Source organism: Megalops cyprinoides, chromosome 13 (assembly GCF_013368585.1).
Source record: "Megalops cyprinoides isolate fMegCyp1 chromosome 13, fMegCyp1.pri, whole genome shotgun sequence".
NCBI classification, from domain to species: Eukaryota; Metazoa; Chordata; class Actinopteri; order Elopiformes; family Megalopidae; genus Megalops; species Megalops cyprinoides.
This window is the reverse complement of record NC_050595.1, coordinates 19,692,499-19,720,452: the sequence shown is the minus strand read 5'-3', so window position 1 is coordinate 19,720,452 and position 27,954 is coordinate 19,692,499. Positions and strand designations below refer to the sequence as shown.

At 43.9% G+C, this 27,954-nt stretch overlaps 3 protein-coding genes across 3 annotated transcripts in view; 2 read left to right on the top strand and 1 right to left on the bottom strand.

The window, feature by feature from the left end:
* Positions 1-402: 402 nt before the first annotated feature.
* On the top strand, positions 403-13,644 carry blm (BLM RecQ like helicase). Its single transcript, XM_036544285.1, has 21 exons — positions 403-818; positions 1,409-2,166; positions 2,348-2,483; positions 2,703-2,806; positions 3,173-3,317; positions 3,717-4,522; positions 5,117-5,293; positions 5,414-5,532; positions 5,944-6,057; positions 6,538-6,636; positions 7,116-7,264; positions 7,700-7,806; positions 8,356-8,516; positions 8,705-8,900; positions 9,395-9,585; positions 9,782-9,920; positions 10,131-10,330; positions 10,987-11,182; positions 11,772-11,894; positions 12,211-12,430; positions 13,435-13,644. Exons 1-21 carry the CDS (start codon positions 718-720, stop codon positions 13,613-13,615), a joined length of 4,422 nt encoding a protein of 1,473 aa, XP_036400178.1. The 5' UTR covers positions 403-717; the 3' UTR covers positions 13,616-13,644.
* Positions 13,645-15,366: 1,722 nt separating this feature from the next.
* Positions 15,367-21,630, top strand: wdr76 (WD repeat domain 76). Its single transcript, XM_036544572.1, has 15 exons — positions 15,367-15,518; positions 16,271-16,438; positions 16,599-16,694; positions 16,814-16,906; positions 17,441-17,484; positions 17,724-17,841; positions 18,418-18,519; positions 18,826-18,866; positions 18,956-19,109; positions 19,570-19,728; positions 19,960-20,075; positions 20,172-20,270; positions 20,554-20,706; positions 20,961-21,014; positions 21,249-21,630. Exons 1-15 carry the CDS (start codon positions 15,438-15,440, stop codon positions 21,502-21,504), a joined length of 1,734 nt encoding a protein of 577 aa, XP_036400465.1. The 5' UTR covers positions 15,367-15,437; the 3' UTR covers positions 21,505-21,630.
* Positions 21,631-26,977: 5,347 nt separating this feature from the next.
* The window catches only part of LOC118788006 (FERM domain-containing protein 5), a 95,227-nt gene continuing 94,250 nt past the window's right edge, over positions 26,978-27,954 (bottom strand). Inside the window, exon 14 of the mRNA XM_036543822.1 lies at positions 26,978-27,770. Coding sequence (XP_036399715.1) covers positions 27,187-27,770 — 584 coding nt within the window. The 3' untranslated portion in view covers positions 26,978-27,186. The remainder of the gene's footprint in view (positions 27,771-27,954) is intronic.

The following is a 27,954-nucleotide window of genomic DNA, read 5'->3' as shown; positions in this document are numbered from 1 at the left end:
ACAGTTTACAGTTAAACCAGTATTTCACATGGACCAATGCATGCAAGACCCGTTTACTTGCATCACCGTTAGTTCCTCTTGGTGGTGCCAATCTGCATATTACAAATTTTAGGGGTACGCCACCTCGAGACCATGCGCAGAGGTACGCATGTTTTCCCGGCATGTATTTTTTCATAAATACCGTTTTATGTGTAGGAAAGTGCTCAGCACGATTTCACTGCGTACGCACCATTGACACATGTGGCCCCACGTGTGCGGTTTGTTTACCTTATTAAATGTAAATTAATGCCCCGGAAGCACATATTTCAACCAATGGCGAGAACAGTCTCAAAGAGGCGCCACATTACAACGGAAAGAATGGTGAACTGAAAGGAAGCTTCACATGAGCCAAGTTAGCTAACTAACTAACGTTACATTTCCACGCGATAGAGTTGTTATGGAAACTAAATTAAGCTTTTATTTTACACTTTTGTAGTTTTCAGTGATTCAGAAGACCGAATTTTCAATGGCCGTTCTAAGTGTATCGTTACGACAGCCAGAAAGCTGTTTGGACGCCCGTTAGCTAGCTAGCAAGTAACTTACATTTTGTTAGCTAGCTGCTATGGTTCACCAGCTCGCTGGATGGTCAAGTGAAGAGGCTAGTTAGCTAGCTGCCTGTATTTTTAAACAACACATGGTAAATTTAATGAGCACCGACACTAGTCAGCTAGCTTTATGATGCCGGGTCTACCTCAAAATAATCTAAAGGAGCAGCTCGAACGACACACGAGTAAAACTGCACAACAGAACAAACTGTCGCTGTCAAAACCTAAGCCTGGGTAAGTTTCATCCTTTCGTTTTAGCTAGCTTGTAATATGAAGCTGAACAAATATTCAAGTCTGTTTTGTGTGGAGGCACATTTAACGTTGATCTGACCAGCAGCAACATGGACGAAAGGACTTGTTAACGTGGGAGGAAAAACCTAGAAAGCTTGACGGCTCGCTTGTACGCTGTCCAGCTTGCTGTCTGACAAGAAATTACGTTTGAGTGGGTAGCATGATGGACACATTTTTACACTGTAAGCAGGTTGTTAATGCATCGTTTAGTCATGTATTTTGCACCAGTTTGCTAGTTTGAAATGACAGCCATTCCGTCAGAATGTTGATTCCCGAACAACAGCTGCAGGTAATATATTTTAGTTTATTTACTTCACTGTTCCTCTCACCTCTAAATGCACCGACTCGTTTTTGGATTAAGGGCTCTATTGCACTCTGCAATGTAACTATTTTCATTTTCATGGCTTTCTTGTTGGACTTTTCGGACAGACGCACTAAGATAAATGCACCTCTTTGCTATCTGTTAGTTCTTTCAATGACATTTTGTATATTTAAATATGCTAATGTATTTCTTCTTTTCTTTATTGGTATAGGGTGTTTTCCTTTAAAAAGAAGTCTGCTTCGGTCATCGATAATGTTACAGCTCCGTCGAAGGTAACATGCTCAAATGCTTTAGCAGATCGGAATGTCAATGTTCCTCTTAGAGGCACAGTGTCTAAACCTTTGACGTCTCTGACCAAGCCTGAAAGACCGCTCGCAAAAATCAGCAGCTTCGCCACCTCAAACCTCCAAACCAAGACGAAAGTGGATAGCGGGCCTGTAGTGAGCAAGCCCCCATCAGCTGTATGGATTGCAAAAAGTTCTCCAGTTGATAAACCAGACACTGTTTTTGCAAAGAAGGATGTCATTAAAAACGGCGCGCTTGACACTTCTCTCGGCTGTAACATAAGCGATTGGGATGATTTTGAAGACTTTGAAACCCCCGTAAGAGGTAAAAACGGCTCGCTGCCCGGTCCGGCTGATTCAGGCAAAAGCGCTAAAAAAGGTCACGTCAGCAAACTGGATGAGACCAAGGCCCATGGAGAAAGCAGAGGTTTTCAACACAGAGCACTGGGCAGCGGCCTGGTTCAGAATGGAGCGGGTGTGTGTGGGTCAGAGAAAGGGCATCTGGACAGCCCTCTTGAAAACACCAGTGCTCCTCCGAGCGTCAGCCTCAGCGGTACAAGCCAGAAGGAGCAGAACGAGTCTCCCATTAAAGTGACAAAACGTCGGTTAAGTCGGCCGCCGTGCCTACAGAGCGACAGTGAAGACGACTGCGTTGACGTTCCTGGATCTCCCGACTCAAAGACAGGTGAGGTGTCCCTCCCATCAAAACACACGTTTATTTTTTTAAGAAAGCAGAGTTTAACAAGACATGTGCAGTGAATTGTTTAGTGTCGGTCATCAGTGGCATAAGTGGTTCAGTGACGTAACCCTTGGTTTCTAATTAAAAGCTTACGAATTGCGTTTCGATCCATATGTCCTTTCTACAGATGGCAGAAGTAAAAGGTCAGATCCTGATGTCATAGACCTTGATGAGTCTGAGCCAGAGGATGAAGACCTGGAATTTATTCCTCCTTCTCCAGAAGAGCAAGTCTTAAATTCACCAGTCTGCACAAAGGCTCCGAGGTAAAGTCTTAATTGATGCAAGTTCATAAATGGGAAAAAGTACAATTCGTTTTTTCAAATATTTGTTGTTGTGGTTTTACATGGAGATGACCTCTGTGAAACCAATGGTTTTGAAATGGATGTGTAAGTGTGTTTAGTAGGTGTATTGAAAACAAATGCTGTAGAGATGTTGTTTTTTACTGAAGTAATGAATAAATTTTGTTTTGGTTTTTATTTCAGCAGTGCTAATGTTGATGACTCCAGCCATATTTCACGTAAAAGCTCTGTCTCCAGTCTGCCGGGAAATCAGACAGCCTCTGACATCCATGCCAACGAATGGAAATGTAAACCATTTTATTTTTTCCCTCTTAACAGTGTAACATAAACCTTTTCCTTTCCCAGTGAAAAACGCTGCTAGAAAATCACTTTTTCTAGAATTGTCCAGAATTGTAAGATGTGCACCTTGCTGAATCAGACAATGTTTTTGCTTGCATATATTGCTGATGTACTTCGCAAACACCATTTTTTACAGTGATTTGCATAGGCAACACACTTATACATCCTGTAGTATGGCTAGGTATATAATCTGAAGCAGTTCAGATTGAGCACCATGCTCAAGGGTACAATTGTAGCATCCCATCTTGAATTTGAACCTGCAAATTTATGATCACATACCTGCTTGTCTAATCTCTATGCCACCCTGCTGACAGGCAAGCAGGCGGAGTCTGAGGTGGAGCAAAGAGAGAAGCTTTTTGGCATCATGGAGTCCATTTGTTGCCTGGTGGACTCCATCCCGGAGCACGAGCTGATATCTCTGTCCTTTGGCACGGAGCTCCTGCTGCAGAGAGCTCAGAGGTGGGTGTAGGATGGGAAGGGATGGGATGGGAGGGGAGGACCTGGCATAGGTGCAGCCTCCCTTTCAGGTGCCCTCTGAAGAATCACACCTTCACGCTGCATTTGTTGTTATATCTGTCAGTAGGGTCTTGTAGTCACAAAATTGCTCCAGAATAATTTGATAGGTTTGAGAAAGCGAAGTCCTTGTAACGGGTGGTTGGCCATAAAAGAGGGCACTGGCTTCAAGCCTGTTATTCATGCTTAATATGTGCAACAGCCACTGTTTCTGTATTTATCACTTTTCTTTGGCGGTGATGCCCTTTAAACCATGTTGAAAAGTGAACATGTGTTTCATCTTTGGATGTCTCACTCCTGTTTTAACACTTTGGTGATTAAACGCTGCTATTCTTTTGTCTCCAGGAAAAGGATCCTTGCAACATCATCTGACACTCCACTGAGAAAGCAAGCAGTAGAGGTCAGAGCCAGAGCGACCTCAGATTCCCAAACGAGCGAATCGCAGGATGTACCCGTTTTTGTCACCCCTCTCCACAAGTCCGTCAGCGCGCCTGCAGACAAGGGAGAGCATTCTGGGAAATGCTTCCAGTTCCGAAGGTCCTCTGCATTCTCGTCTGTCGGCTGCAATAGCAGTGCTTTCAATGAGTCCGATTGCATCATTAGTGACATTCAGACTCCAAGCACGGTCACAAGACCCAGTTGTGTCCCCACTCTCAGTTTCACTGCAGAAAAGGGGAACCAGTCCTCAAGCGGACGTCTCAGTGACTCTCTCTCAGAGACATCCTTCCCAAAACCTACCTTCTCTTTTTCTGATTTGGAACAAACAGCAGATGCTCGATTCTCCAAACCCTCCCACGGGGGAGTGGATTCGGGGCAGAGTTCCGATTTCTTTTACTCGCCACAGAAGCGGCCGGACAGCACCCTGAGCAGTCGCCCTGAAAGTCGGGCCAGCGTGAGCGTTCTGGGCAGCGCCAGCACCTGCACTGACGCACAGCCCGACGATTTCTACATCGACGACTTCGATATCGATGACTTTGACGAGTCAGACATTCCAGATTACTTTGACAAAGAGCCTGACACCACTGCCTCTAAACAGACGCCGAGCACTGCGGTTCAGCACATTAGAGAAGGGGGACCCAACAAGTCCCCATGGGGAAAAAGGACCACACCCACAACTCCTGCTGCCAATACTCCTAAAGTAACCCGCCAAGGTAAGCATCAGCCATTACCTATCAGTGTTACCAAGTTAGAGGAGCAAGTGGAGTCAGCCAAAGCATTGGACTCTGAAGCTAAGGGCCATTGGTTAGAATGCCAAGGGGAACATTGCTGTTGGATCCAGGAGTGCTTTTGAAAGAGAATGATACTGTACTCACATTCATAGATTTCCACAGGCACTGAGTAATATAAACAGTAATAAAAAGGAATATACCTTACACGGTGTTGTAATGCACTCAAGTGAAAAAAATTATTAAATGGTGAAATCAAATACATTTTTTGCCATTGACCCTAGGAAGACCTTGGGTGAAACAGATTTCTCAGTGTGTCCGTATATTCATGTCTATGCTTGCATACTTTATCTCACTTGCACCAGCCGAGAAGCAGCTGACTCACAGTCTTGAACAGTATGCAAGCTGTAAAATTTTATATGCTCTAAATCACCTTTAGGATGGTCAGGCATCCATAATGCTCAATATGTCAACCAAGGGAGCAATGATTGTTATTGATTTCTGTTCATTTGTTTGACAGCTGTTGTCTTTGAGTTTCCTAATTTCCCAGTCCATTTTTTTCCTCTGTTTCTCTTGCAGAGCCTCCCTCCAGAAATCCTGCCCATGATCGTTTTAGAGGGTTCAACTTCCCCCACTCTGCCGAAATGATGAAGATTTTCCACAAGCGCTTTGGTCTGCACCAGTTTAGATTCAACCAGCTGGAGGCTATAAACGCATCCCTGCTGGGGGAAGACACCTTTGTTTTGATGCCCACAGGTTAGTGTGATGGAATTATGTCCATTTGTGTAAAATGGAGCTCATGGGCTGTTTAAATCACCCGCAGCTCCTGGGTCACATGTGTATAATGCCTTAACCAGGTGTTTTACTCTCTCTCAGGTGGGGGGAAAAGCCTTTGTTATCAGCTGCCTGCCTGTGTGACCAAAGGGGTTACCGTGGTGATCTCGCCACTGCGCTCTCTGATTGTGGACCAGGTGCAGAAGCTGACAACCTTGGACGTACGTTTGTCCCTTTTCATTTGGCTGTTGTCTTGTTTTCTCGTGAACAGACAAACATATGTAGAGATCATATAAAAAAATGTCAAAAGATAACTGTGGCTATAATTAAATAGACAGCAATAAAAAACAGCAATAATCAAGACAATACTGATATTGTAGTGATTAAATGAAAAAAGTTAAAAAATAAAAAAGTTGCTATAGTAATTCTAGGTAGACTTACAGATATATGAGTAATAAAATGGCTATAAAAATAATTATAGGAATGCCAACAATGCAGTGGTAATCTAGCACATCCATACAGTTCCCTGTAGAACTGATTTTCTTTTCCTTTTAAATCGAAACACCTTGGTAATTTGGGTGTGGGTTCGCTGTTACTGAACGTTCAGGAGGATGTTGCTTTCGCTTTTTTAGATTCCCGCCACAAGTCTGTCAGGGGACAAGAGTGACAGCGAGGCGGCAAGGATCTACATGCAACTGTCGAAGAAGGACCCCATCATTAAGCTGCTCTATGTCACCCCAGAGAAGGTGGCGTTAACCTTTAGTCTGTTAATCAAAGCTTTGTCATGAAACCTTTGCTATGAGAACCACTTTCTATGCACATTTGTATTTATGTATGCACTGTACAGTTAGCTGCAGTGATGTTTGGTGGAAAGATGCCCTGAGGCAAGCAACTGCGCGTAGGAATATAAGTTTAATGAGAACAGGCCTTTCAGCCTATCTGTACAGTCCAGAGAGCATATAGAGTGCATATATCACTGTGTCAAGCCTGGTCTTAAGGGACTCTGCTTCTGCTGTGAATCCTGGTATGGTAATATTGTCTGAATGAATAACTGTGTGGAAAATACACTTCCTGGTGTCAATGTTTACCTGTGCTAGCAGAGGACCCGTACCTAATTTCCACCTAAGCCCTTTGAGTTTTGCTGACTGAACTCAGATCAACAGTGTAGCTGTAAATGTTTAATTGTGCTGATGCCTGTAGGGCTAAACGGATTGTGTTTCCTTCAGGTGTGTGCCAGTGGCAGGCTCATAAATGCTCTCCAAAATCTGTTTGAGAGGGGCCTTCTTTCTCGCTTTGTTATTGATGAAGCTCACTGCGTCAGTCAGGTAAGTAAGAGTTTTTCAAATGTCCTTCTGAAAACCAGCCAGCAGGATCTCTGCAGGATTCATTTTTGATGTTTGTGTTTTGTCTGTGACCAGAGAAAGCAGCCCTAGAAATAGTTGTAGCCTTATACAGTCACTCACACTCTGACTGAGGGATTCCTACAGTAACAGTGTTTTAGCACAAGAGGGCAAAGGGGTAGTAAATGTGAAATGTGCTAGTTTAGTTATTATTTTATGTGTGTGAGAGAGGATGGTATGTACTGATGGGAGGGCGAAGCTTCATGATCCCCACAATAGCTGGTGCCTCCATGCCTTGTCTATCACTGACTAGTATGAACCAATCAATTATCCACTCTCCAAGCAGTGATTGGTTGACCTAAGTGATTCGTGTTGATTCATTCGCTAACCCTCCCATCAGTAGTTGTGTGAGGGAGAAGCAGCCTGTACTTTCTCTGATGGTGGGTCTCCGTTTGTCCCTCTAGTGGGGCCACGACTTTCGGCCGGACTACAAACGGCTGCACGAACTTCGGCAGAAGTTTCCCTCGGTGCCCATCATGGCGCTGACGGCCACGGCCACACCCCGTGTTCAGACGGACATCCTGCACCAGCTTCAGATGAGCAGGCCACAGATGTAAGTGCAGTTAACACTGTTAACACGTTAATATGTGTGGATTGCTCCCTGTTTAACCATACGTAAAGTTTATGATTCTGCTGTTCTATGTTTTCATTCTCGCACAGTTTTTCAGCTTGATGCCCATGAGCAGTAGTTGTGGTTGTTCTGTACCTGTTTTATCGTTGTTCTTGTGGCTCCTGTGATGTGTATCTGATGTACTATGCCGTATTAGCCTTGTAGGGCACCCTAGATCAGAGCATATACCAAATTGTTGAAGTTGAAAAATAATAATACTTGTTAAACTTGTGCAGCAGTACAAAGCTGACATGACTACAGAGCTGGAAATACACTATTGCTGCTGTTACAGCCCCCAGATTATTGCTACTGCCAGGAGGCAGTTTGTGCCTTCCTTTTGAATGCATCTCTTCTTCCTATCACATTCTGCGGTTACAGCTTCACCATGAGCTTCAATAGGCATAACCTGAAGTACATCGTGCTTCCCAAGAAACCTAAGAAGGTGGATGAAGACTGCATCGAGTGGATCAGGAAACACTACCCACGTACGTTTCTGGTCTGCAGGAGCTGTAAATGGCATTACTGCTGTGGTATTCATTTGCTTATGTCCAGCTGTGATCCAGGTTTACCTGTATAGTTTAAAGTTTACATGTCAATCCATTTATGAAATTGGATGATGAATTGAGGTCAGGTTAAGCACCAACAGCAGTGTCCCACCCTGGATTCAAACTTGCAGTCACCTTGTCACAAGCCCTTCCTGTAACTACTGCTATGCACTGCTGTTAGAATACTCAGCACGACCATCATCGTAACGCTGCCAGCAGTGTCCACTTGTGTGTCTCTGCGCAAACTACATTTGTCTCTGAAACAATGCTTCTTATTGCAATCTGCAGTTGCAATCAGACTTGCTCAGTTTCACTGGAATTGATTATTGCAGAAATTAAAAAAAATGAAAATCCTACACCTGTCTGTGAAATGTCACTGAAAATACTTGGAAAATATAGGAATGTCAAGCTAGATATTTCCTTTTCACAAATGAAGCTTAAGACTGTGTGTTGAGCTGTTGCTGTCGATGCTGGTATGCGTGTTTACAGGGGACTCTGGCATTGTCTACTGCCTGTCTCGGAACGACTGTGACTCCCTGGCAGACAGGCTGCAGAGAGCTGGGATCGCGGCCTTGGCGTACCACGCCGGCCTGAACGACAGCGACAGAGAGTACGTCCAGAACAAATGGATCAATCAGGACGGCTGTCAGGTAGGCAGAGCCATCTGCTCCACAGTTGAAGTTATGTACCGTTTAAAATCCGAGCACTGTTAGGTCAAAACACAGTGAAAGTGAGAGAGAGAAATGATCCCACGTGCAGTCTTTTCGTCTTTGTTGTAGTTTGTCGTGGGTAATTTTCTATTTGTTTCGTTTTGTTTTTCTCTCCCCCTGGCTCTCAGGTCATCTGTGCCACCATTGCCTTCGGTATGGGCATAGATAAACCCGACGTGCGCTATGTGATCCATGCTAGCCTTCCGAAGTCTGTGGAAGGCTACTACCAGGAATCTGGGAGGGCGGGCCGAGATGGGGAGATTTCGCAGTGCGTGCTCTTCTACTCCTACACTGATGTCATCAGGATCAAGAGGCTCATCACCAGTACGTATCTCTGCGTCCATCATCATCATCATCATCATCATCATCATCATCATCACCACTTCACCTCCCTCTTACAGCTACTCTTCAGTGGCTTTAATCCCACGCAGTTTTAAGAAGAGAACCCAGGGAAAGTGTTTGGCTGGACATACTGCAGAAAGCACCTATCGCTCAGCACTGTGCAGGTGTGGAGCAGGAGCAGGGGATGAGACCTTTTAAAGCCTGTGAAAACCTTTTCCATCCAGAATGAGGCTTCTTGAATGCATTCTGAAGTGGGTGGAGCAATGATGTGTTTGGTGTGACTAACTCATTTAAACTGTTCTGCTGTAGAGAACAAAGCCTCTTGATTTGTCCAAACACTCCTGCGATTTGACAGCATGTGGCAGTCCAGGATACATGACACCTCACTCCCCCTTCACTATTTAAAAAAACAGAGGGCTTTGCACAGATTTTTAACATTTTTTTTTTTTCTTTTTTTCCCCTGTTTTTCCTCGCAGTGGACAGAGAAGGCAACCACCACTCAAGAAAGACTCATTTCAACAACCTCCACAGCATGGTGCATTTCTGCGAGAACTTGACGGAATGTCGGAGAATGCAGCTGCTGGCGTACTTCGGGGAGCACACGTTCAACCCCACCTTCTGTAGGGAGCACCCGGAGGTCATGTGTGACAACTGTGCCAAACCTAATGTGAGATGGATTATTAACTCTGTGTGTGTGTGTGTGTGTGTGTGTGTGTGTGTGTATGCATACGTGCATATACGTGTGCATGTGCGTCGTGCTTTCCCCTTCGTAGAAAAGAAATAAATGTACCAATACAGATTGTATGCAGGATTGCTTTATGGATTGTCACATTCATTTTCAAAATCGTTATGTGTTCTCACAGCAATACAAATCCAGGATGGTCACAGAGGACGTGAAGAAGATTGTCAGATTTGTTCAGGATAATTGCGAAAAGGTTGGAGTCAGGAAGTCTGCACAGCAAAACAGATTGACCCTTAACATGCTGGTTGACATTTTCTTGGGTAAGCGTGAAAACAACTAACATTTTCTTAATGGTCTTGGATGGTGGACAAGAAAAATGCAATACTTGTGCAAATTATTTTGTATTTTACTGTTGCTTTGTTAGTGCAAGAGATTACCTTTTGGTTTATTTACTGTTTTTGTTGGTAGTAGTTGTCATTAAGACATTGGTTTCAGGAGAGATGTACCAGTCACTTCTGTACTGTTTGCAGGGGCAAAGTCTGCTCGGATCCAGACAGGAATGTTTGGAATAGGAGCAGCCTATACCAGGCATAATGCTGACAGGCTGTTTAAGAAACTGGTGCTAGATCACATCCTAGAGGAAGACCTCTACATCACAGCCAATGGCCAGGCTGTGGCCTACATATCTGTCGGACAGAAAGCCGGCAGCATTCTTAGCGGCTTTGCACAGGTGAGATCTACATTACTGGTTTGGATTGAACCCCTTCCTCTATGCATGGGCTTTTGTCATAATATTTTTTTACCTGAACCTGGAGTCACAATGAACCTCTTTGTGGAGGTCAGACAATGGCAGATATGCCCAAGATAGAAAGTGCTTTTTAGATCGCCTGACAAAAGTGGTTTTAGCCAATCTGAAAACTTTGACAATTGTGTCAAAACTTTGTTTGTGATGAGAGATTCATTTCCATGTCCAAGCCTTATTTTTGGTGTTACCCTAGGCAGGACACCCTAACACTATAACTATCTGTAAGATTCAAGAAGAACCTCTTGCAGATGGGTGTGTGAGGCTTCATGAACACCAGGACTGGGGGAGCTATCTTGCATTATCTTTGGGTGACTGATCTGAACAAACTATACTGTTTTGCTGGAGAAAGTAAAGTCTCATAATTGGTTGATATAAGTGATTGACAATGTGTGATGGGTAAACCCATTATGTAGTTCATGAAGCCTCATGTATATGCCTGTGATGCTTGACATCGATATGAATTTTCATTTTGAAATTTAATATTAAAAAAGCAATAATTCACTTTCACCTGGTATAAACTTTGAGCGCTGAATCCAGAGCAGGTGAGTTTTGTATCCAATGTAACCGCTGTCTTGGCTCAGGTGGAGTTCTATGAGACGGAGAGTGCCTCTAGCATCAGGAAGAACAAAGCCGCCGTGACCAAAAACATGTCGAAGAGGGAGGAGATGGTGCAGAAATGTCTGCAGGAGCTGCAGGAACTGTGCAAGAAGCTGGGCAAGGTCTTTGCCCTTCATTACTACAACATCTTCTCCACTGCTACTCTCAAGAAGATTGCAGGTGAGCCGCAGCTCTTACCAGGGTCGTTTTTACAGATGGAAAAAAAAAACTTGGGATTCCATGGGATTCCCATGATCTCTGAAAACATTTATATTAATGGTGAAATACCCCACACTCCTCAGAAGGTCATGGAAAATTACACAAATCTAAAACAAAGAGTTGATTCATACTTCATTACATACAGCTAGCTGTACGCTTCAGTATTTCTGTCTAACTTGTTAGCTTTGTCTCATTTACTGTCAAGTCTGCCTATATCAGTTTACGAATACGTCCAACTATTTGGATAATTTTCTGACCTGTACAATGTACCCAACTACCAAAAGGCATTGATGAAACTTATTAGCTGTAAAGAGCATTCCCAATGTGTGTCCATGTGGGCATAAAATATATTTCTACGTCAGTGCGCTGTAGATATTCCCACTGCCAGGTCCATCTTCAGAATAGATGTGGCTGTTTCAGAAATACAAATAATAATTGAGAATCATGCATTTATCCGTATGACATCATGGAAAACCTACGTCTGACTTGAATGGCCTGAGGTGGGGGTGCTCTTATCTGACACGGGGAAACTGTGGAAAATCTTTTTCAGAGACCCTGTCAGCTGACCCGGAGGTGCTGCTCCAGATCGACGGCGTGACAGAGGACAAACTGGACAAGTATGGCGCTGAGCTGATAGAACTCCTGCAGAAATACTCAGAGTGGCAGCTCCCCGGTGAGTGATCTCAGCACCGACCACGCGGTTAAAGTCTTAATTGCTAAAAAAAAAAAAAAAGGTTGGGTGGGATAACAAAGCAGTTTTTCCTGATGGGTCTGCCTGTGGCTTCAGTTAGGACGATTAGGCTTAGACAGACTAGATTAGACAGTATGTCAGTGTGTTTCACCAAAACCCACACATAGTGACAGCCTGTTGTCGCCTGTTGTGAACTGTCCACATCTAAATAACCTTCCACTTATGTAACCAGCTACATTTTGAGCATTTCCACTGTACCATTAGCTGTGTTTGAAGCTTTCCTGTTGTCTTGTGTCAGCGGAGGACCAGTCAGCAAACGGCAACAATGCTAATGGTTGGATCGACACGGCGAGAGGCCGTGGAACGGAGGAGGAAGAGGAGGATGACAACGACGAAGAGGCTTCAAGCTATTTCAAAAGCAGAAATGGCAGAGGCGAGAAGCGCAAGAAGGCCCCGTACTTCCAGAAGAACAAGAGGCGAAAAGCAGCTTACCCTAACCAGCGGTCCTCTTCCAAAGGGTGGGTTCAACCCCTTTAACAGGCAGAAAATAATGAGCAGTGCTGTATATTACCCTCACTGAAGCTTAGAGAAGCTCTGTTCAAAAGAAAACCTCGAAAAATTGTAAACCAACACCAGATTAAATAAATGTCATTTTGGTTGAAATGCCTTTGTCAGAGTAAGAATAACTTATTGAAATCATGTTGAAACCACACTAGACATATGAAAATGGTTAGGAACAAATCACAGAAAACGGGGTTGCTGACTACTGTTGTCTTTTAGAACAGAACTAATAAATATTAATATGTTGAAAAGTGTCAGCATTAACAGGTGACTTCCATGATCAAAGACAGATTTCCTGATATAAATGACATTATTAAAAAAAAAAAAAAACAATTGGTCTTTCAAGATGTGAAGTGAGTGAGGGATATTGCATTAAAATGTATTAAAGTGTAACAGTGCTGACCAGTGTACTACACATAAAACAAACACAAGGAGAAAATGTATTTAAAAAAAAATCAAACCATTTATTTAAAAGGAATACAATAAACCAGAATCAATGGCTGGCTCAGACATACAATTATTACATACACATGGTAGACTTTTTTGCATGCCAGGGGGTGGAGTTTGGTACATAAGTGCAATAATCTGTTTGATCTAGTGCAAACTCCCCCATCTGGGGTATGCTGACATACAAAAAAAGCACACACATGCACACATGCAAGTTACAACCAACCTGTTTTGGATAAAGCTGATGAAATTAGATTTGCCTGTTGCTAATGTAATATTAACACATATTACTAAAACATTTTAGGGGGAGGGGGAGCAGGTGAAACCTCTCCTTTGTATAAATCCTTAATGTCCCCTGTTGTTGTGGCTCATGGACAAATTATAATTACAAAACAGAATATGTTCTGATTAACCCTCCTAATTAAATGGATGATGAAGTTGTCTGGTCTTTTTCTGGTCAGGCTGAGATGTTGACATTTCCACTGAGCAGTCTTCCTCCATCTTGATTTTGCAGGTATAGGAGTAACAAATCGTGGACGTCGTCCGCAAAAGCTAAAGCGGGGCCTCAAAACACAGCCAGGAGCTCGAGCTCGGCATCGGCGGCTGGAGGTAGAAGACCTGGCATAATGGCATTCCCCATACCACAAACCCACCAGCGACCCTTTCTCAAGCCATCCTTCTCACATGTGGCCTAGGCTGACAGCCAGGGGCTGCACCTCATTAAGACCGGATTTTAGCCAGAGCTGAAGTGTCAGGATCTTCTTTTTGTTTTTATCTGTAAAGGGTATTTCCTGATTTAACTGTTCCTCTGTGCTCATTGCTGCTTATTTGTTGTTCTGATTGTATTTTAATGTAGTGTTATGTATATATGTAATGATCTTTTTATCACTGATAACGGATTATCTGCTTTCAGTGACACATTTTAAGTAGTGGATGCCTGAAAGTATAGTCTTTCAGTCTTCCATGAACCATGTGTAAAGTTTGTGAAATGTGCTTGTTTAACTGTTATTAAATGCATAAATTAAATTTTTTATTTCAACATTTTCACCAGTGCCCCTAATTTCTGAGAGGTGTCATTCCAGCTCTGCATGACCTGGTAGGATAAGAGTGAGTCCTGTTGGGAAATGTTTTAGTTTCCAGGATTCAGAAGACCTGTGTGAAAATCCCAATTTTACCCATCACATCTCAAAATAGAAGGCAAACAGCTGTCCATCTTACAGATTTGCTTGTGGTTTTATAGCTTGCAACAGCACACTGCTCAATACCAGACAATTTCTAATATACACTAGAACTTCTTACTTAGGCTATGTATCAGCACCTTGACATGAAAGTGTTTGAGGGTATATGGCATGGTCAGCAGTGTGTTCTTAAGGACTTTTCAAACCCCCCCCGTTCTGAAATCTACCTGAAACACCATGCCCCTGCCAATGCCATTTAACAGAAAAAAGGGAAAAACAAACTATTTAGTGGCCATCTTGAATTTTCTGTAAATCACTTCAGAATCACTTTGCCTTGTTAATTTAGCTGAAGGGAGATTTTGCATGCATGATCTTTGTGTGGTTGTCTTCATATGTTATAATGCCAAACAGTGACAGGATCAAAGAAGTGGTCAGTAAGGATTCAGGAACTCACAGCTCTGACACATTTGAGTAATGCAATAATGAGCTATGGGGTCATCCATTCTAAAATAACTTTAGTTATGACTGCATAATGGACTCGGACATTATAGAGATTTTCCCCTATAAAATACCTATAAGGTGGTGTAAGCTTTTTTGTCCCTAGCAGATGATCCTGGGTCAGAATTAAAGTGTTGCACTGAATCTCTAGGGTTAGGATTAGGGTTGGGCGAGCTGATCTGAGATCTGTTGTTGAGGACAAACTAAATGAAGCCCAGAGGGAAGCCACCAGAACACCCAGACCAGGGACCACTCCTGAGGAAAAGGTCTGTATCATTGCTGCCCAATGAAACAAGACAGCTGCCATAGACCAATAAGACCGTAGCCATCAAAATTTGGATATTTTCTGTATTTTAACTATTTGCAATGGAGGATTTTTATTTTACTGCCGCGGCTTTTATATCCTCCAGCCTTTTAAGTGCTGCTTGCTGCGACCATCCGTTAAAGACACAGCTTGTAATAATGTAAAGTCCATTACTGCAGGTGCGGAGGTATTAATAAGCATGTACAGAACTGCACAACATGTGGTGCATAGTTTCATTTGTAATGGGAAGTTTATATTAAAAAAACACAACATAAGTTGTGTTAACCAGTTTTATACAGAAAATACCCATGCAGACAGCTAAGCGCTGGCGCGGGCGCGCTTTTTCGAAGAAAGGACCTATCAGCAGCCTCCTCGCCTGTTTCACAACACTGGAGGTGGGACTTCTTACAAAACGCATATATTCAGCTGAAGCGGGGGTTTTGGGTTTATGCAAGTTCGGATCGCAGTAGCTGTGGTTGTGCATTGACTTTCATCAATTTTCATCAGCAGCTGCACGAGATCTTTCAATTTCGGAAAATGCCAGCAACTGAAAGCGTCGCTGACTGCGTGGTAAATGTGCCCAAGTATGACTGTGACTCGAAAGTACTTCTTTTACAGGTAAGGTTCGCTCTCTAGGTAGATGCTATGAAAATGGGCTGCTGCTAGCTGTCCAGCCGGCTGGAATCACGCTTTTCACTCGACGGTATGCAGTTTAAATGAGAAACTGTACATTGACCCACGATAACGTTTTTCGCCAAGTTTTGTTCGCTCTGCTGTTTGCTGTTCTGGATCTAGAATATCGCAGGTAGACATTAAGGTTAAATGAATAGCAAGCTTTTACTAGATGGCCTACCATAGCTAAAAAAAAAAAAAAAAACTACGCAGTAACTCGCTGGCTAGCTTGCGAGCAACATGTAAGATTCTGTGCAAGGGTAATCTTTGCTTTGTAGTTTGCATGACTTAATAGCTAGCTAGCCTTGGTAGTTAAGTGACGGCAAAGTTAGCCGGCAGACTAGTTAATGTGCATTTCTTTGCGCTTGTATTTTGTCACCAGGTCTAATAAGTCTGTCCAGCTAGGCTCTAGTCTATATTTAATCGGTGTTAGCTGAGTAAGTACTGTTCACAGCAAGTATGCCTGTGAAGTTTATGAACTATCAAAACGACGAGCCTGGTCTTGTTCGACATTTGAAAGTTTTGAACCAACACGTACGTTAATTTTGGCCAGTATATTGCTAGTAGTCGTTGCCAAATGCCGTGGAATAGCCTGTTTTATTACATTAGGTCTTACAAGGTTTTTAAATTGTTCTTTTTTCTGTCACTGCTAGCATAGCTGTAGTTATGCAGCTGAACTGGTGTTGTATTCTTTACAGGAGACTACGCCTCCTCGGGCCATTGAGAAGGTCACAGTAGCACCACGGAGATCCGGACGGCAGGCGTCTAAACAACGTGTGCCATTGTCATCAGACAACGGCTTGACTACAAAACGCTTGCGGTACAGTCAAGAGAAAGAAGACGTCAAGAGAGACGTCCCGAAAGAGGCACGTATCCACAGACTCACGCACAATTTTTTGATGAGGGGTTCTGGTTGCTTCCACATCAAGTGCGTCCATGCAAACCAGATGCATGTTAGAAAATGGTTCTTGGGGGGGAAAAAAGATTTAACCTTATATTTGTTCTTTTATTTGCTTTGTCTTTCAGGAGCGAATTTCCGTAGAAGAACCACGCGTTCCAGAGAGTGAGAGCATGTCAAGCGAGGACGACTCTGACAGCAAGGATGAACAGGAATACCCAGAGGTACGTTCTGTATCAGCAGGGGCGGGTTTTTTCCCGCGCCGAAAAATTTTAGAACAGAAAATCGGAAGCTATTGATTCAATAATGAGGTCTTTTCTCATGCTATTTATTTTCTCCACAGCATACACCTGGGGGTTTGTCCGCTTATGAACTGAAGCGCTTGGAGAACATCCGAACAAACCAAGCATTCCTCTCTGCCCTCAGTCTTCCACAGGTAACATTACAGTTACTGCTGTATCTTTGCTTCACCAGTTGCACTATGAGGAACTTAGCTCACCACTGCATCGTCTTCCTTGTGAATAAATCTCCTAATGTTAAATGAGTGAACCATACTGGTGTTGGGAGTGTGTAACGAAGTCCCTGTAGAACACAGTCCTGTTTCAGATTTCATGTCATTAGACCAGCACAAGAGTCTGTGTTTTAGCATCGGTAACATGATCCATAAGTGCTAAGAGGGAATTTTGGTCAGAAACCTTGCCACAGCTTCCTGATACAAAATTTTCAGAGAAAAAGAGCTGTTGCAGCATGTTTTCATTTAAGGAGTGTAAGTCTTGACCAAAGGTGGATTCTGTAAATATCTTGTGCGTGTGTTTTTGTATGGGTTTAAAATAAATCCGTGCATCGGAACTAAGACAAATGAATAAGGTTTTTTGCTCTGTTATTTGTGTCTAGAGTTTTACCTGACATTAAATGAAGTTTTAACACGAGTGTCATTTAGATTTAGACCATTGCTTGTTTTGTGTTCTAGATTACGGCTTCTCTGAAGAAGCCCACACAGAGAGGTCTGAAGAAGTAAGTAATCGTCAAGCTGCATTTTACTGTGGGGAAATGTCTTTGTGCTTTTGACCTGGCAGTTACTACTTCAGGCAGTGCGTTGCACCGTATGGTTGCTATATGCAGAAAGAAATCTTGGGGAAGCCATTTGGCCGGATGTTGTATAGTACTTCAAGAGCTGTTTAGGTCCCCCATAAGTGATTATTGTAAAGAGGCAGTGCCAGGTATTGAGTGTGGTGGTCGTTTGCTTTGTGCAGAGAAAAGGCCAAGAGCTCTGTGAAAGAAGCACTCCCTGTTCGTAAGTCCATGCGGCTGCAGAAGAAGGAGGCAGAGCCACTGGCTTTGGCAGTGCAACCTGCCGTGACACAAGAGCGTGTAAGTCACATGTTGAGAGGCAAATGGGATGTAAACGTAAATGGCTACCAAATGCATGTCTTTATTCAGTATACTAAAAAAGACATTGAATGCTGATGTTGGGGAAGAAAATGCGTAGTTTACCTTAGTTATCCTGGAGCAAGAATGCCTTGCGGAATTTTAACTTAATTTGAAATAGTGGATAGTGTTTGAGTATACTGCACCAAGCACACATCAAGTATATACAGATTTTTAAATGATTGGAGTGTCCCACACAGTGCTTTCCCTTATCTTCACTTTTGAAGAATGATCTCTGATCTCAGATGCCATTTTCTGCTTTAAGATGAACATCCATGTGTGTGCAGTCACACTGCTGACTACTTGACATCCTGTGTGTGGCCACTGTTATCTCTAAACGATTTCAGTGCTGGCACTGCATATTGCATCATTGTGTCACATGTTGATTTTTGTTTAGGTGTCTGTATACATTGATCATGTAGTCTTCTTATATGCGCATATGTGCCTTTCATTTGTAAGTTGCTGTGGTAGAGGGCATCTGCTGGATGCATCAGTGCAAATGTAAATTTTTCTCAACAGGAGCAGTGGGTAAGCAAACCAGCAGGCCCAATCGCCATGGTTCCAGTCAACATGGAGGACGGAAGCCAACTACCTGCTGCCCTGCTGGATCTATGGAGAGAGGTGAGAGAAACAAGACTTCATGGTGTGGCAGAGCAGTAGTGTGGCTTTGTGGTTTTGGAGCTGGGCTGTCAGCCTAAAGGCTGCTGTTTTAGTTCCCAGGTGGGGCATTGTTACTTTAATGCACAATAGCCTTTACTAAACCCAGCTGTATGAGTGGATGTTAAAAATAAAACGTAATGAAGAAAAAAAACAAACTAGGGACTTCCTGGTTAAACGTGTCTACTAAGTGGACATGCAATATACTGCGCTCGTGCATGTAGGCAACCATTTGCCCTTGTTAACACAGACTGCTTTGTGTCCTTGTAGAAAACTGCCATGGTTGAAAAGGAAAAGTTGAGTCTTAAAGGGTAAGTAGGTTTCGGGGGAACAGAAGTTTCTTGGGTGTGACGTTTTTGAACGTTGTGAGGTATCTGTACATGTTTCCATCATTGGTCAGATACACAGCGACCTTGAAGAAAATGAAGCTGAGCGCAGAGCGAGTGGTCAAGGTTGTGAAGGACCGGATCTTCTCTGCGGCCTTTCACCCAAGTAGCAGCCGCCTGCTCGCGGCTGCCGGGGACAAGTGGGGCCGCGTGGGGCTCTGGGACCTGGTAAGGACCTTGCTCAACCGTCTGTTTGGCTGTGTCAAAACGGCTCCTAGAAGGGGTAGTGGGCCTCACAGCTCCCCCCCCCCCCTGAGGGTACTGACTGTATCACCATCACCATTAGATGGTGGGGAAAAAAATCTACCAAGTACTAATGATAGTCAAGAGAGTTCAGTTATAACATGGATGGAGCTGTCAAATTATTAGTGAGTTGCTCAATTTGAAATGCATACTGTTTTGCTGTGGGGAGCACAGTTTTGACTTTGGTTAAACTATACTGATAGACAGTCTGTTGTAGCCCTCACCTATTGTGGGGTTTGTGAAGCCTCAGTCTCTAGTCACTGATCATGAGACGATCCACCGACGTGCTTGTGGCCTCCTGTATAGTGCTTGTGTTGTGGTCTCTCAGAGCAAAGCTTTGACTGCATATTGATCACTGCTCTGTGGGCCTTCTCTGTCTCCGCAGGAAGGCGGCTGGGGCGACGATGGGGTGTTGCTCTTTGAGCCGCACTCCCGTCCTGTGTGCTGCATGGCTTTCTCCCACTCCCACCCCACCAGCCTGCTGTCAGTCAGCTACGATGGGACACTTCGTGGCACAGACATCAACAAGGCCGTCTTTGACGAGGTGCGGCATCAGCTTGGTCACGGGCGGCAAAGTTGAAGCTTCGCAGATCCGTTTTGATTAGTTTTACTGGGGATTCTATTAACATACCTACGCACAGCTCTGTGTCCGTTCAACATGTTGCGTGAACTGATGGCTGTTGTATCTGCAACATCTGTGCACCGTACGCTGTTGGATGATTCTCTTTGCAGTATTTTATGTTCTCTTTCTTTTATTCCTGTTTCTTCAAACCAGGTGTATCGCTCTGACATTGGCCTGGCTGCCTTTGACTTCCTGTCACATGACTGCTCCACTTTGTTGGTCTGTGACTGGGAGGGGGATGTTGCCGTTGTTGACAGGAGAACTCCAGGGTAACGAAACTGTCATTCTGTCCTTAAAGTTGCCATTCGCCTTGTAAGAGCCGGGCTAATGCCTGTGTGTGTGTCTGTCTGTTTGTGTGCGTGTAGGACATCCCACAGTACACTCTCAACGCTGGACACAAGAACCCTCCGCTGTGTTCACGTGCACCCTGTCCAGAAGCAGTATTTTGTTGCCTCAGAAACCAGGTACGTGGGGTGGTACTGAGTGCCAGTGTCAGATTGGTAGGCCATGGCAACGCAAGAGCTCAGTCTACTAAAATGATGCACCTCATTAACGTTTCCCCTTTCACTTACACAAGCGCAGGATGTGTGTGTGTCCGAACTAAGTGTCTAAACGATAGCACAATAGTGTTCAGTAAACTGTAAATGGTGTGCCTCTCACACACTAAAGCATGAATCAGTCTGTAGATTTCACATGGAAAAAAAAATGTGAGAACCAAATTCAAGACTGCTTTTTGCCCTCCTTTAGGGATGCACACATTTATGACATCCGATGCCTACAACGCAGAAACAACAAGCCTGTCTCGAGCCTGCTGGGCCATTCTTTGAGCGTTTCATCCGCATACTTCTCTCCCAGCACTGGAAACAGAGTACTGACCACCTGTATGGACAACAATATCAGGTGAGCTACGTCTGCTTGACTCGTAGGTGACTGACTGCTGGATTTTAGAAGGTGGGATGGGGCAGTCTGTGTAAGACCTGGGATTAAGTGGTGTGGGGGAAAGATATGAAAGTGAAGGACATTAGTTCTTGAAACCGCTGAGTGGTGAACAGCAGCATGTTCCCTTTATAGGAGAAACTGTGACTTTCGAGGAGTGTTGAGGCACGTCTGTGTTGTGTTGTGTTGTGAAGTAATGGTAGCTCTTTGATTTCCAGGGTGTTCGACACATCAGAATTCAAATCACAGGCTCCGCTTCTATGTTCTATCAGGTAAAGGAATCTGCTTTGCAAATGTGTTGCTGTCTTGTCAGTTTAGGGCGAGAGAGAAACAATTTATGGAAAAATTATCCACATGTTTCTGCATAATTTGCACAATAATGACTGCTGAAGTGCAGCTGTGCTACATTAGTGATTATACTCTGAGCGCTGCATCAGTGCTGAGACGGTGAGTTCTGTGTAACCTGTGACTGAGCGTGTGTACGTGGGTGTGCATTCTCACGACAGGCACGACATGCAAACCGGGCGCTGGCTGACCAAGCTGAGAGCCGTGTGGGACCCCAAACAGGAAGACTGCTTCGCGATAGGCAGCATGCAGAGGCCGCGAAGGATGCTGGCCTTCCACGAGAGCGGCCAGCTCGTCCACACCTTCCAGGACGAGGAGCACCTCTCCACCGTCTGCTCCGTCGCGGCCTTCCACCCCAGCCGAAACGCCCTGCTGGGGGCCAACTGCTCCGGCCGTCTGCACGTCTTCACTGGCTGAGGGGGGGGGCCCCCAACCCCCCCACCCCAACGCCATGCTGCGCCTCTTGTCATGTTTAGCATCAATTATCCTTCCAGAACAGTGCTTTGTTCCTTAACGTTGCCTTGTGCGGCTCTGTTCATATACTTATGCCACCAGTTTTAAAGTGTTCTATTTTTCTATATGATGTCCTCCTGTTAGGTCTTTTTGTAATAAATTTAATAATAAACTTATTAAAATTCCTGCATGTTTTTTCAGATTTCTGCCAGCCTTCCTTGCATTTTGTTGTCCAGTGGCTGTGGGTGGTTCTTTGTTTGAATTAGCTTGGCACATGTTTATGTAAGTTTCCTCTAGATGGCAGTATAGTGCAATAAATTGACTATTTAAACAGTGTACAAAGGTGACTGTAAACTACAGAAACATCACTGAGGCATCTTTAAACATTTTTGAATGTTTATTTCAAGTTTGTTCTTTTTTTTATTTCCATGGCACCGGTTACAAGGGACTATCAGAAAGAAACAATATCTCATACTGTTTCATACGGAAGGTTTCCTACAGTACAAAGATGGTTTCGGAATGAGTCGGACTGAACAGGAGCTCAATTTGGCACATAAATTTGTATATATATTTATATTCATATATGAAATTAACAGCAACCTCCCATCCCATGTTAAAAAGATGCAGTCATTAGTCGGACAAACAAATGCAGGAAATGTCTACCGACACGCTTGTATGTGCATCCGCACACGAATACGCAGAACAGAGTGTGGCAGCTGGCAAAATGGCAAGCAGAGTACATATAGTAAAAATGTAGAAATGCACAAAAAGGTTTTTTCTGACCACACTGGAGTCTGTAATACCAGAACACTTTGTAGGGTGACAAAAATAGTATTTTTTTCTTTTTCATTTGATCTTCCTCAACAGTGGGTTCCCTCTTCACTATGTCCTAAATACAGAGGTGCCTGCTATTTAAATGCTCCACCTGGAGGAGAAGCCTGAACCACACTGTGTGTCAGGTACTTTAAGCAAAGCAACGTCTCCTGCAAGTGACACAGCAGCATGCCTTCTCCAGACTGGCAGGCTTTCACCTTTTCGGACCTCATAGCTTCCCTGTTTCTCAAACCTGCAGCCAGGGATGTGGCTTCCAAATGCTTTCCAAATGCTCAGCTGGGAAATCTGGGGGGCTTAGCAGACCTTACTGTAGAGCAGATGACTCTGACCTATCTATAGAAAGAGTCCCAAATTACTACTACTCCCAGGCTGTCTAAAGCCAAGCTCAGCACCTCTCTGAGTGTCTCTTATCCACAGCTCTTCAGTAATCTGATCTACAAAGATCCGTTTATAGCCTGATTCATTTCTACACCATCTACAGCATAAGCTCCAAGATTATTCATCAGTCTGAAGTCTGGGTACAAACTACGGGGTCCACCACTGCTGCCTGTATCACCACTTGGCAAATCTGAACCGAGTAGCATCTCGCTAGCTCACAGTCCATCAAGGACTACACCATCAACTGCTAACGAACCTATGCTAGAAGCAAACAGGTGAGGAGGCCTTTTCTCCAGAAGCTGGGCAGCATGTCAATTGGCCCACTTCATACTGTATGGTCCTTGTGTCTGATCAACTGAATTGTATTTGAAAGTTGCTTCTTCACCATATGGGCACCAACTCCCTGCAGAGCAGTGATCACAACAGAATGATTACATTGGTAGCGTGCGGTGGTGTCCATCTTAAACTACCTAACAGCTCTACTGTTTTACACACCTTTCACCAATCAAAATTCACCACCACCTAATCCGGGCCAAAAGCTTGAGGAGGCTGAAGAAAATGGCTGGCCAAACTGATGGTGCACCAAAAGCACTTGCCTGGCCAGTGTCCTTTCGAACAAACACCAACAGGCAAGCCTGGCGAGCAGGTACCGCACCATACCCTCACCTGCGTCCAGAGAGAGACCTGACAGCAGCACTCCAGTGAGCTGGATCCTAAAGCGCAGCCCAAAGCCATCAGAAAATGTTCTGCGTTCTTTCATGTTACTCTTTCCAGCTCTCATTTGCCCTGGAGACCAGTAAAACACAGCCAGCTGAAGTGGCATTACCATGTGGAAAAACATCCCCTTAAGTCCCATGCAGGTAGGTTATCCGAAATGTTTCAAACAGCACAAACAACAGAAAACTGAAATCTGCAAACAGCTTTTCCAAAATGTCAAGTTTCAAAACATCTTAAAATCAGATTACTAATTGTAAACAATAATAATAATAATCATAATAATGATGACAATAGATAGAATTCAGCAGCTATATTGAGTTCAGTCCTGTCATAAATAAAAAGTACAATAAAATGTCCCTAACTCAACAGACAGAAATTGCAGAACGTTCTCAATACTCTTGACATTCAATAATCAATACATCACAAATTCCATTTAATAAAACCGTATCCAACATTTAATGGCCTGAGGCTACCCATATTACGTTTTTGTTGTTACAATTTTTTTATTGCTTATTGCTTGCTGAATATTGCGGCCATATTGTTGCACATTTGTTGGTAGACCATTTTCATAGTGAAGCTACATAATGCTGTTAAAATGAGTTCAAAGCAGACCATCAATTCAACACTGTCACTTTTCACCTTTTCCCTGTTAAAACAAATAACTTTCATCTTTAACCCTTTAAAGAAAGAAAAAAAAACAGGAGCCACCTGGCTCCTCCATCAGATTTCTTCATAGCACACAGCAACATAGAAAAAAATAAAAACACTACACTGCAATTATGCTGTCTTAAAATATATTTGTAGGGTTTATCCTTCATCAGATTCATGGGAAAATAAAATAATTCAAGAGAGTCAATTAAATTGTTACTTTCTTTTTTTGGTACATCTAGGAGATTTAAAAACAAATGTGTGCACTACTGCCTGCTTGAAACAAACCATGCACTCCTGTTACAAAGATTCCGACCCTTGGTTTTAGTGCTTGCTTACTGCTCATACTTCCTGCAGAAGAGACCTGCTGCTGTTAAATGGCCAACTCTGTCAGGCACAATGACTTCTAAGTGAATAATATGTAGACTCCATTGGTCATGCCTTCCTTGGTTATTTCCTTGTCTTCCTTTTGCAAAAAAGATACTGCACAGATGAACAGAGTGCACAGTACAAAAGGACTGGCTAACTGACAAGGTCCATTCCCTCAAATGCCACCCAAACTCAAATGGCACTCGTCACAGTTACAGGAAGGGGGAAGTGTCCAATCAAATTAGTATCTCACCACATTAACATTCAGGGGCACACTCAGCACAGCTTTTAAAAACTAGCATTTTGCTGATAGACGGGGTGTCTTTGCCATGTCTGTTCACAGAGGACTGCGAAGGTGGTGACAATGAAGGCCAGACTGCAAGGGCAACTCATCCATGGAAGCTGCCGTGCTCTCCTCACTGTTTTTCTCATTCTAATTGGCTGGGCAGGGTTTGTGGTTGCTGACAGGAACAAGAGCAGTAAGCGCACACGGGACCTTCCCCTTGTTCTGGTCCAGACTCCACCCACACAGGAAGGGCCATGTCACCAGCACCCTAAGCTCCACCCCTCTCCTCTTATCACCTCCCTCTGTGTCGTTCTTACTCCACTCAGCACCTTTCTCTTTCTCTCTCTTGCTCAGAAAAAAAAAAAAATCTTACGTTTGATTCACTATCGTCTATTGATTGACATAATCGGTTTGAGTTTTATTTAAGTTATATATACACGCACACACAAACACACGTACATACTCACGCAACATAGTGGGGGGTTTTAACAAGAACAAAACAGGGTTTTACCCAGAATCAAAGCAGTTCAGAACAGCAACCTCAAGCTGGACCAATTCAGCTGCGCGGGAACCGGGCTGACCTCTGCACTGACGTGAATTCTGCAGTTGATTTCGGCGGAGATGGGCTGAACAATACAACGCGAGCACTCTGACCGGACAGACCGACACTCTGTGGGAGTCAGGACTTTAGTCCGTGAATTGGTCCTTCCACAGCTCTGCAGACACAGGTATCTTTGGTAAACGTATTGATAACCGAATGAGAGGTGGAAAACAGCAGCCAGCTCCTTTGAAGGGGCGGTGATTCAGGTACGAACAGTCAGTGACACTGGATAAATCCCTGTTTCAGAGCCTTCCCTTTCGGTCTTGCCACTAACACTATGAAGACCTCACCTCATCCATAGAGCTAAAAAAGGTATAATTTAATTTTCAATAACAAAATAACATTTCAATTCTGTTAAAATATACATGGAAAAACTGTCAATATATTAGGAAACAAACTACTTTGTACAAAAAAGTACAGCATTATTATTATGCTAATCATTAATCATAGTATTATTTCCACGATTACAAACTTAAGAGCATAGCCGACATGGAATTAACACCCCAAATTAATATTTCTTTATACATGAGAAAAACCTACCGATTTCATCGTTCTTAGTGTTGTACTTGGAATAAACCAGGATGTATTTGTCAAACCAGATCAAACGAACAAATTCACTCCTTATAAAAGGCCTTTTTAAGATTTTTTTTGTTTGTTTCAAAACCAGATAATTTATAATATTGCACATCTAGTTAGACTGGATCTATGAGAGCTAGTGAGTGTTTTCAAGAGGCTGAGCATGAACACGTCTCTACCAGCTACTGACAATGCTAGGTCACATAACATTACACCATTGTGTCTAGTTTATTTAACTCTTTATAAAACTCATTTTTAAAAATCTGAATTCTACTACACAGCTTGCTATCGCTTGCACATAACTGAAGTCCTATGAAAGTACAGCTGAAGCTTTTTTTTCTGATAAGCTTGCAAATTCATGACCTTTCCAAAAAAAAATTAATAAATAAGAGAGACATTAACCATTCACCACTTTTTTTCCAACATTGAGGTTCTTAAATAAAATGTAGCTCCCTCACAATAACTCACTCTGTTCAATGTACACATTTCCTACTCACTGTTTGCAAGTCTTCCCAAAATCTCAAAGCAGACTTCATGAAAAAAACCTTTTCAAATCCCATAGAGGTGCAATGACCTGCAAAAAGATTGCCATCAGAACTGTAGCATTTCACACTGATGTTGCTGCCCTTGAGATAACAATTGGGCCATATCTGTGCACCTGTCTTAAAACACCCTGCTCCCTCCGTTCTTACAGGAACTCAACAACTACATGTCTGTTTTGCATCACTTTCGTCCATCCCAAGTCAAGTACAATTTACGTTAAAAGGAATAAATAGAAAATAAAGGCATCATTTTCCTCAGGTTGTAGCAAACGTTTAATCCCTCAAAAGGAACCGTGCGCATTTTTTTCATTGCTTTGATGTTGGTTACATGTAAGGTTTGTTTGTTTTTTTTACATTTTTTTTTTTACATTTTTTTGTAAAAATAAAATACCTGAAATGACCTGAAATTCCAGAGAAGAAAACAAACAAAGAAAATGTCCTCCTCTCACTTTATAAAAAAGGGAAGGAAAAAAAAGAAAACCCGGGGGGGGGGGGGAAATCTCCAGGAAGCGTGCTCAGTAGAGTCCGTGGCATGGGTCTGTGGGTGGAGTCATGAGAGAAGCCGGGTTGATGGTGGGATGGGACCGCCCTTCATCACTCACTCACGTTTTCATCTTCTCAGCTCCCCAATGGAGGGGAGGGGGGAGGGAGGGAAGGGGTGTGGCCGGTCGCACCTCTAGACCAACACCTCAGTTTCACTTGATGAGCAGCTCGCCAAACCAGCGCAACTTGCAGGTGACCCAGCGCCTGAGGGGGCAGAAGTATTCATAGTGGAACTGCTCGAACTCGGGGGTCTGACGGATGTCTCGCAAAAACGCGATGTCAAGGTCTGACTCTGTGAGGATGATGAGGAGGAGGAGCAGGACGAAGAGGAGTCCCACGGTCACCAGGAGCAGGCGGAGGACGCTCAGAACGAACTTGTTCACCTGCTCCACTTCGGACGAGGGGGAGACCCCCGCTTCCCCCCGGCTCAGGACGGAGCCGTCCGGCCCGAACTCCACCACGTCGCCCACCAAGGGGGTGCCCGCCTCAGACTCCTTCTCCTCCTCAATGCTGCAGGGGGCGCCGTTGATCTGGCGGGAGATGGCGAGCTCCAGGCTACGCTCGGCCACCGGGGTGGGCAGCACGCTGTCAGAGGGGCTGTAGGCCTCGTCTGAGATGACCGCCGCCCCCTCGCCTGCGTCTGCTGCCTGACTGCGGGACCGCGGGATGAAGGAGTCACCATGGGAGACCGAGCGTACAGGAGTGGAGTGGGCGCTGTCCCGCAGGGACTCCAAACCTGCATGGGAGAGGGGGCAGAAATCGATTACTTCAAAGGAAAACACAAGCTACTTTAAAATGCCATCACAGAAATGCTGCAATTGTTTTCTGGCTCCCAGGTCACAGTACAGACACTGCTGGCTGGAACCATTTCACCCTTTTCCTTACCAGGCAAACAGCATAGGACAGAATACAAAATACTG

What these genes read in the sequence shown, in the direction of transcription:
- blm (XM_036544285.1), top strand. Translation starts at nt 718, where the DNA reads ATGCCGGGTCTACCTCAAAATAATCTAAAGGAGCAGCTCGAACGACAC. An exon ending in CAGATGAGCAGGCCACAGAT is followed by an intron (nt 7,265 to 7,699) that starts GTAAGTGCAGTT and finishes CTGCGGTTACAG; the next exon opens with CTTCACCATGAGCTTCAATA. An exon ending in CTCAGAGTGGCAGCTCCCCG is followed by an intron (nt 11,895 to 12,210) that starts GTGAGTGATCTC and finishes GTCTTGTGTCAG; the next exon opens with CGGAGGACCAGTCAGCAAAC.
- wdr76 (XM_036544572.1), top strand. Translation starts at nt 15,438, where the DNA reads ATGCCAGCAACTGAAAGCGTCGCTGACTGCGTGGTAAATGTGCCCAAG. An exon ending in CGAAAGTACTTCTTTTACAG is followed by an intron (nt 15,519 to 16,270) that starts GTAAGGTTCGCT and finishes TATTCTTTACAG; the next exon opens with GAGACTACGCCTCCTCGGGC. An exon ending in ACAAGGCCGTCTTTGACGAG is followed by an intron (nt 19,729 to 19,959) that starts GTGCGGCATCAG and finishes TCTTCAAACCAG; the next exon opens with GTGTATCGCTCTGACATTGG.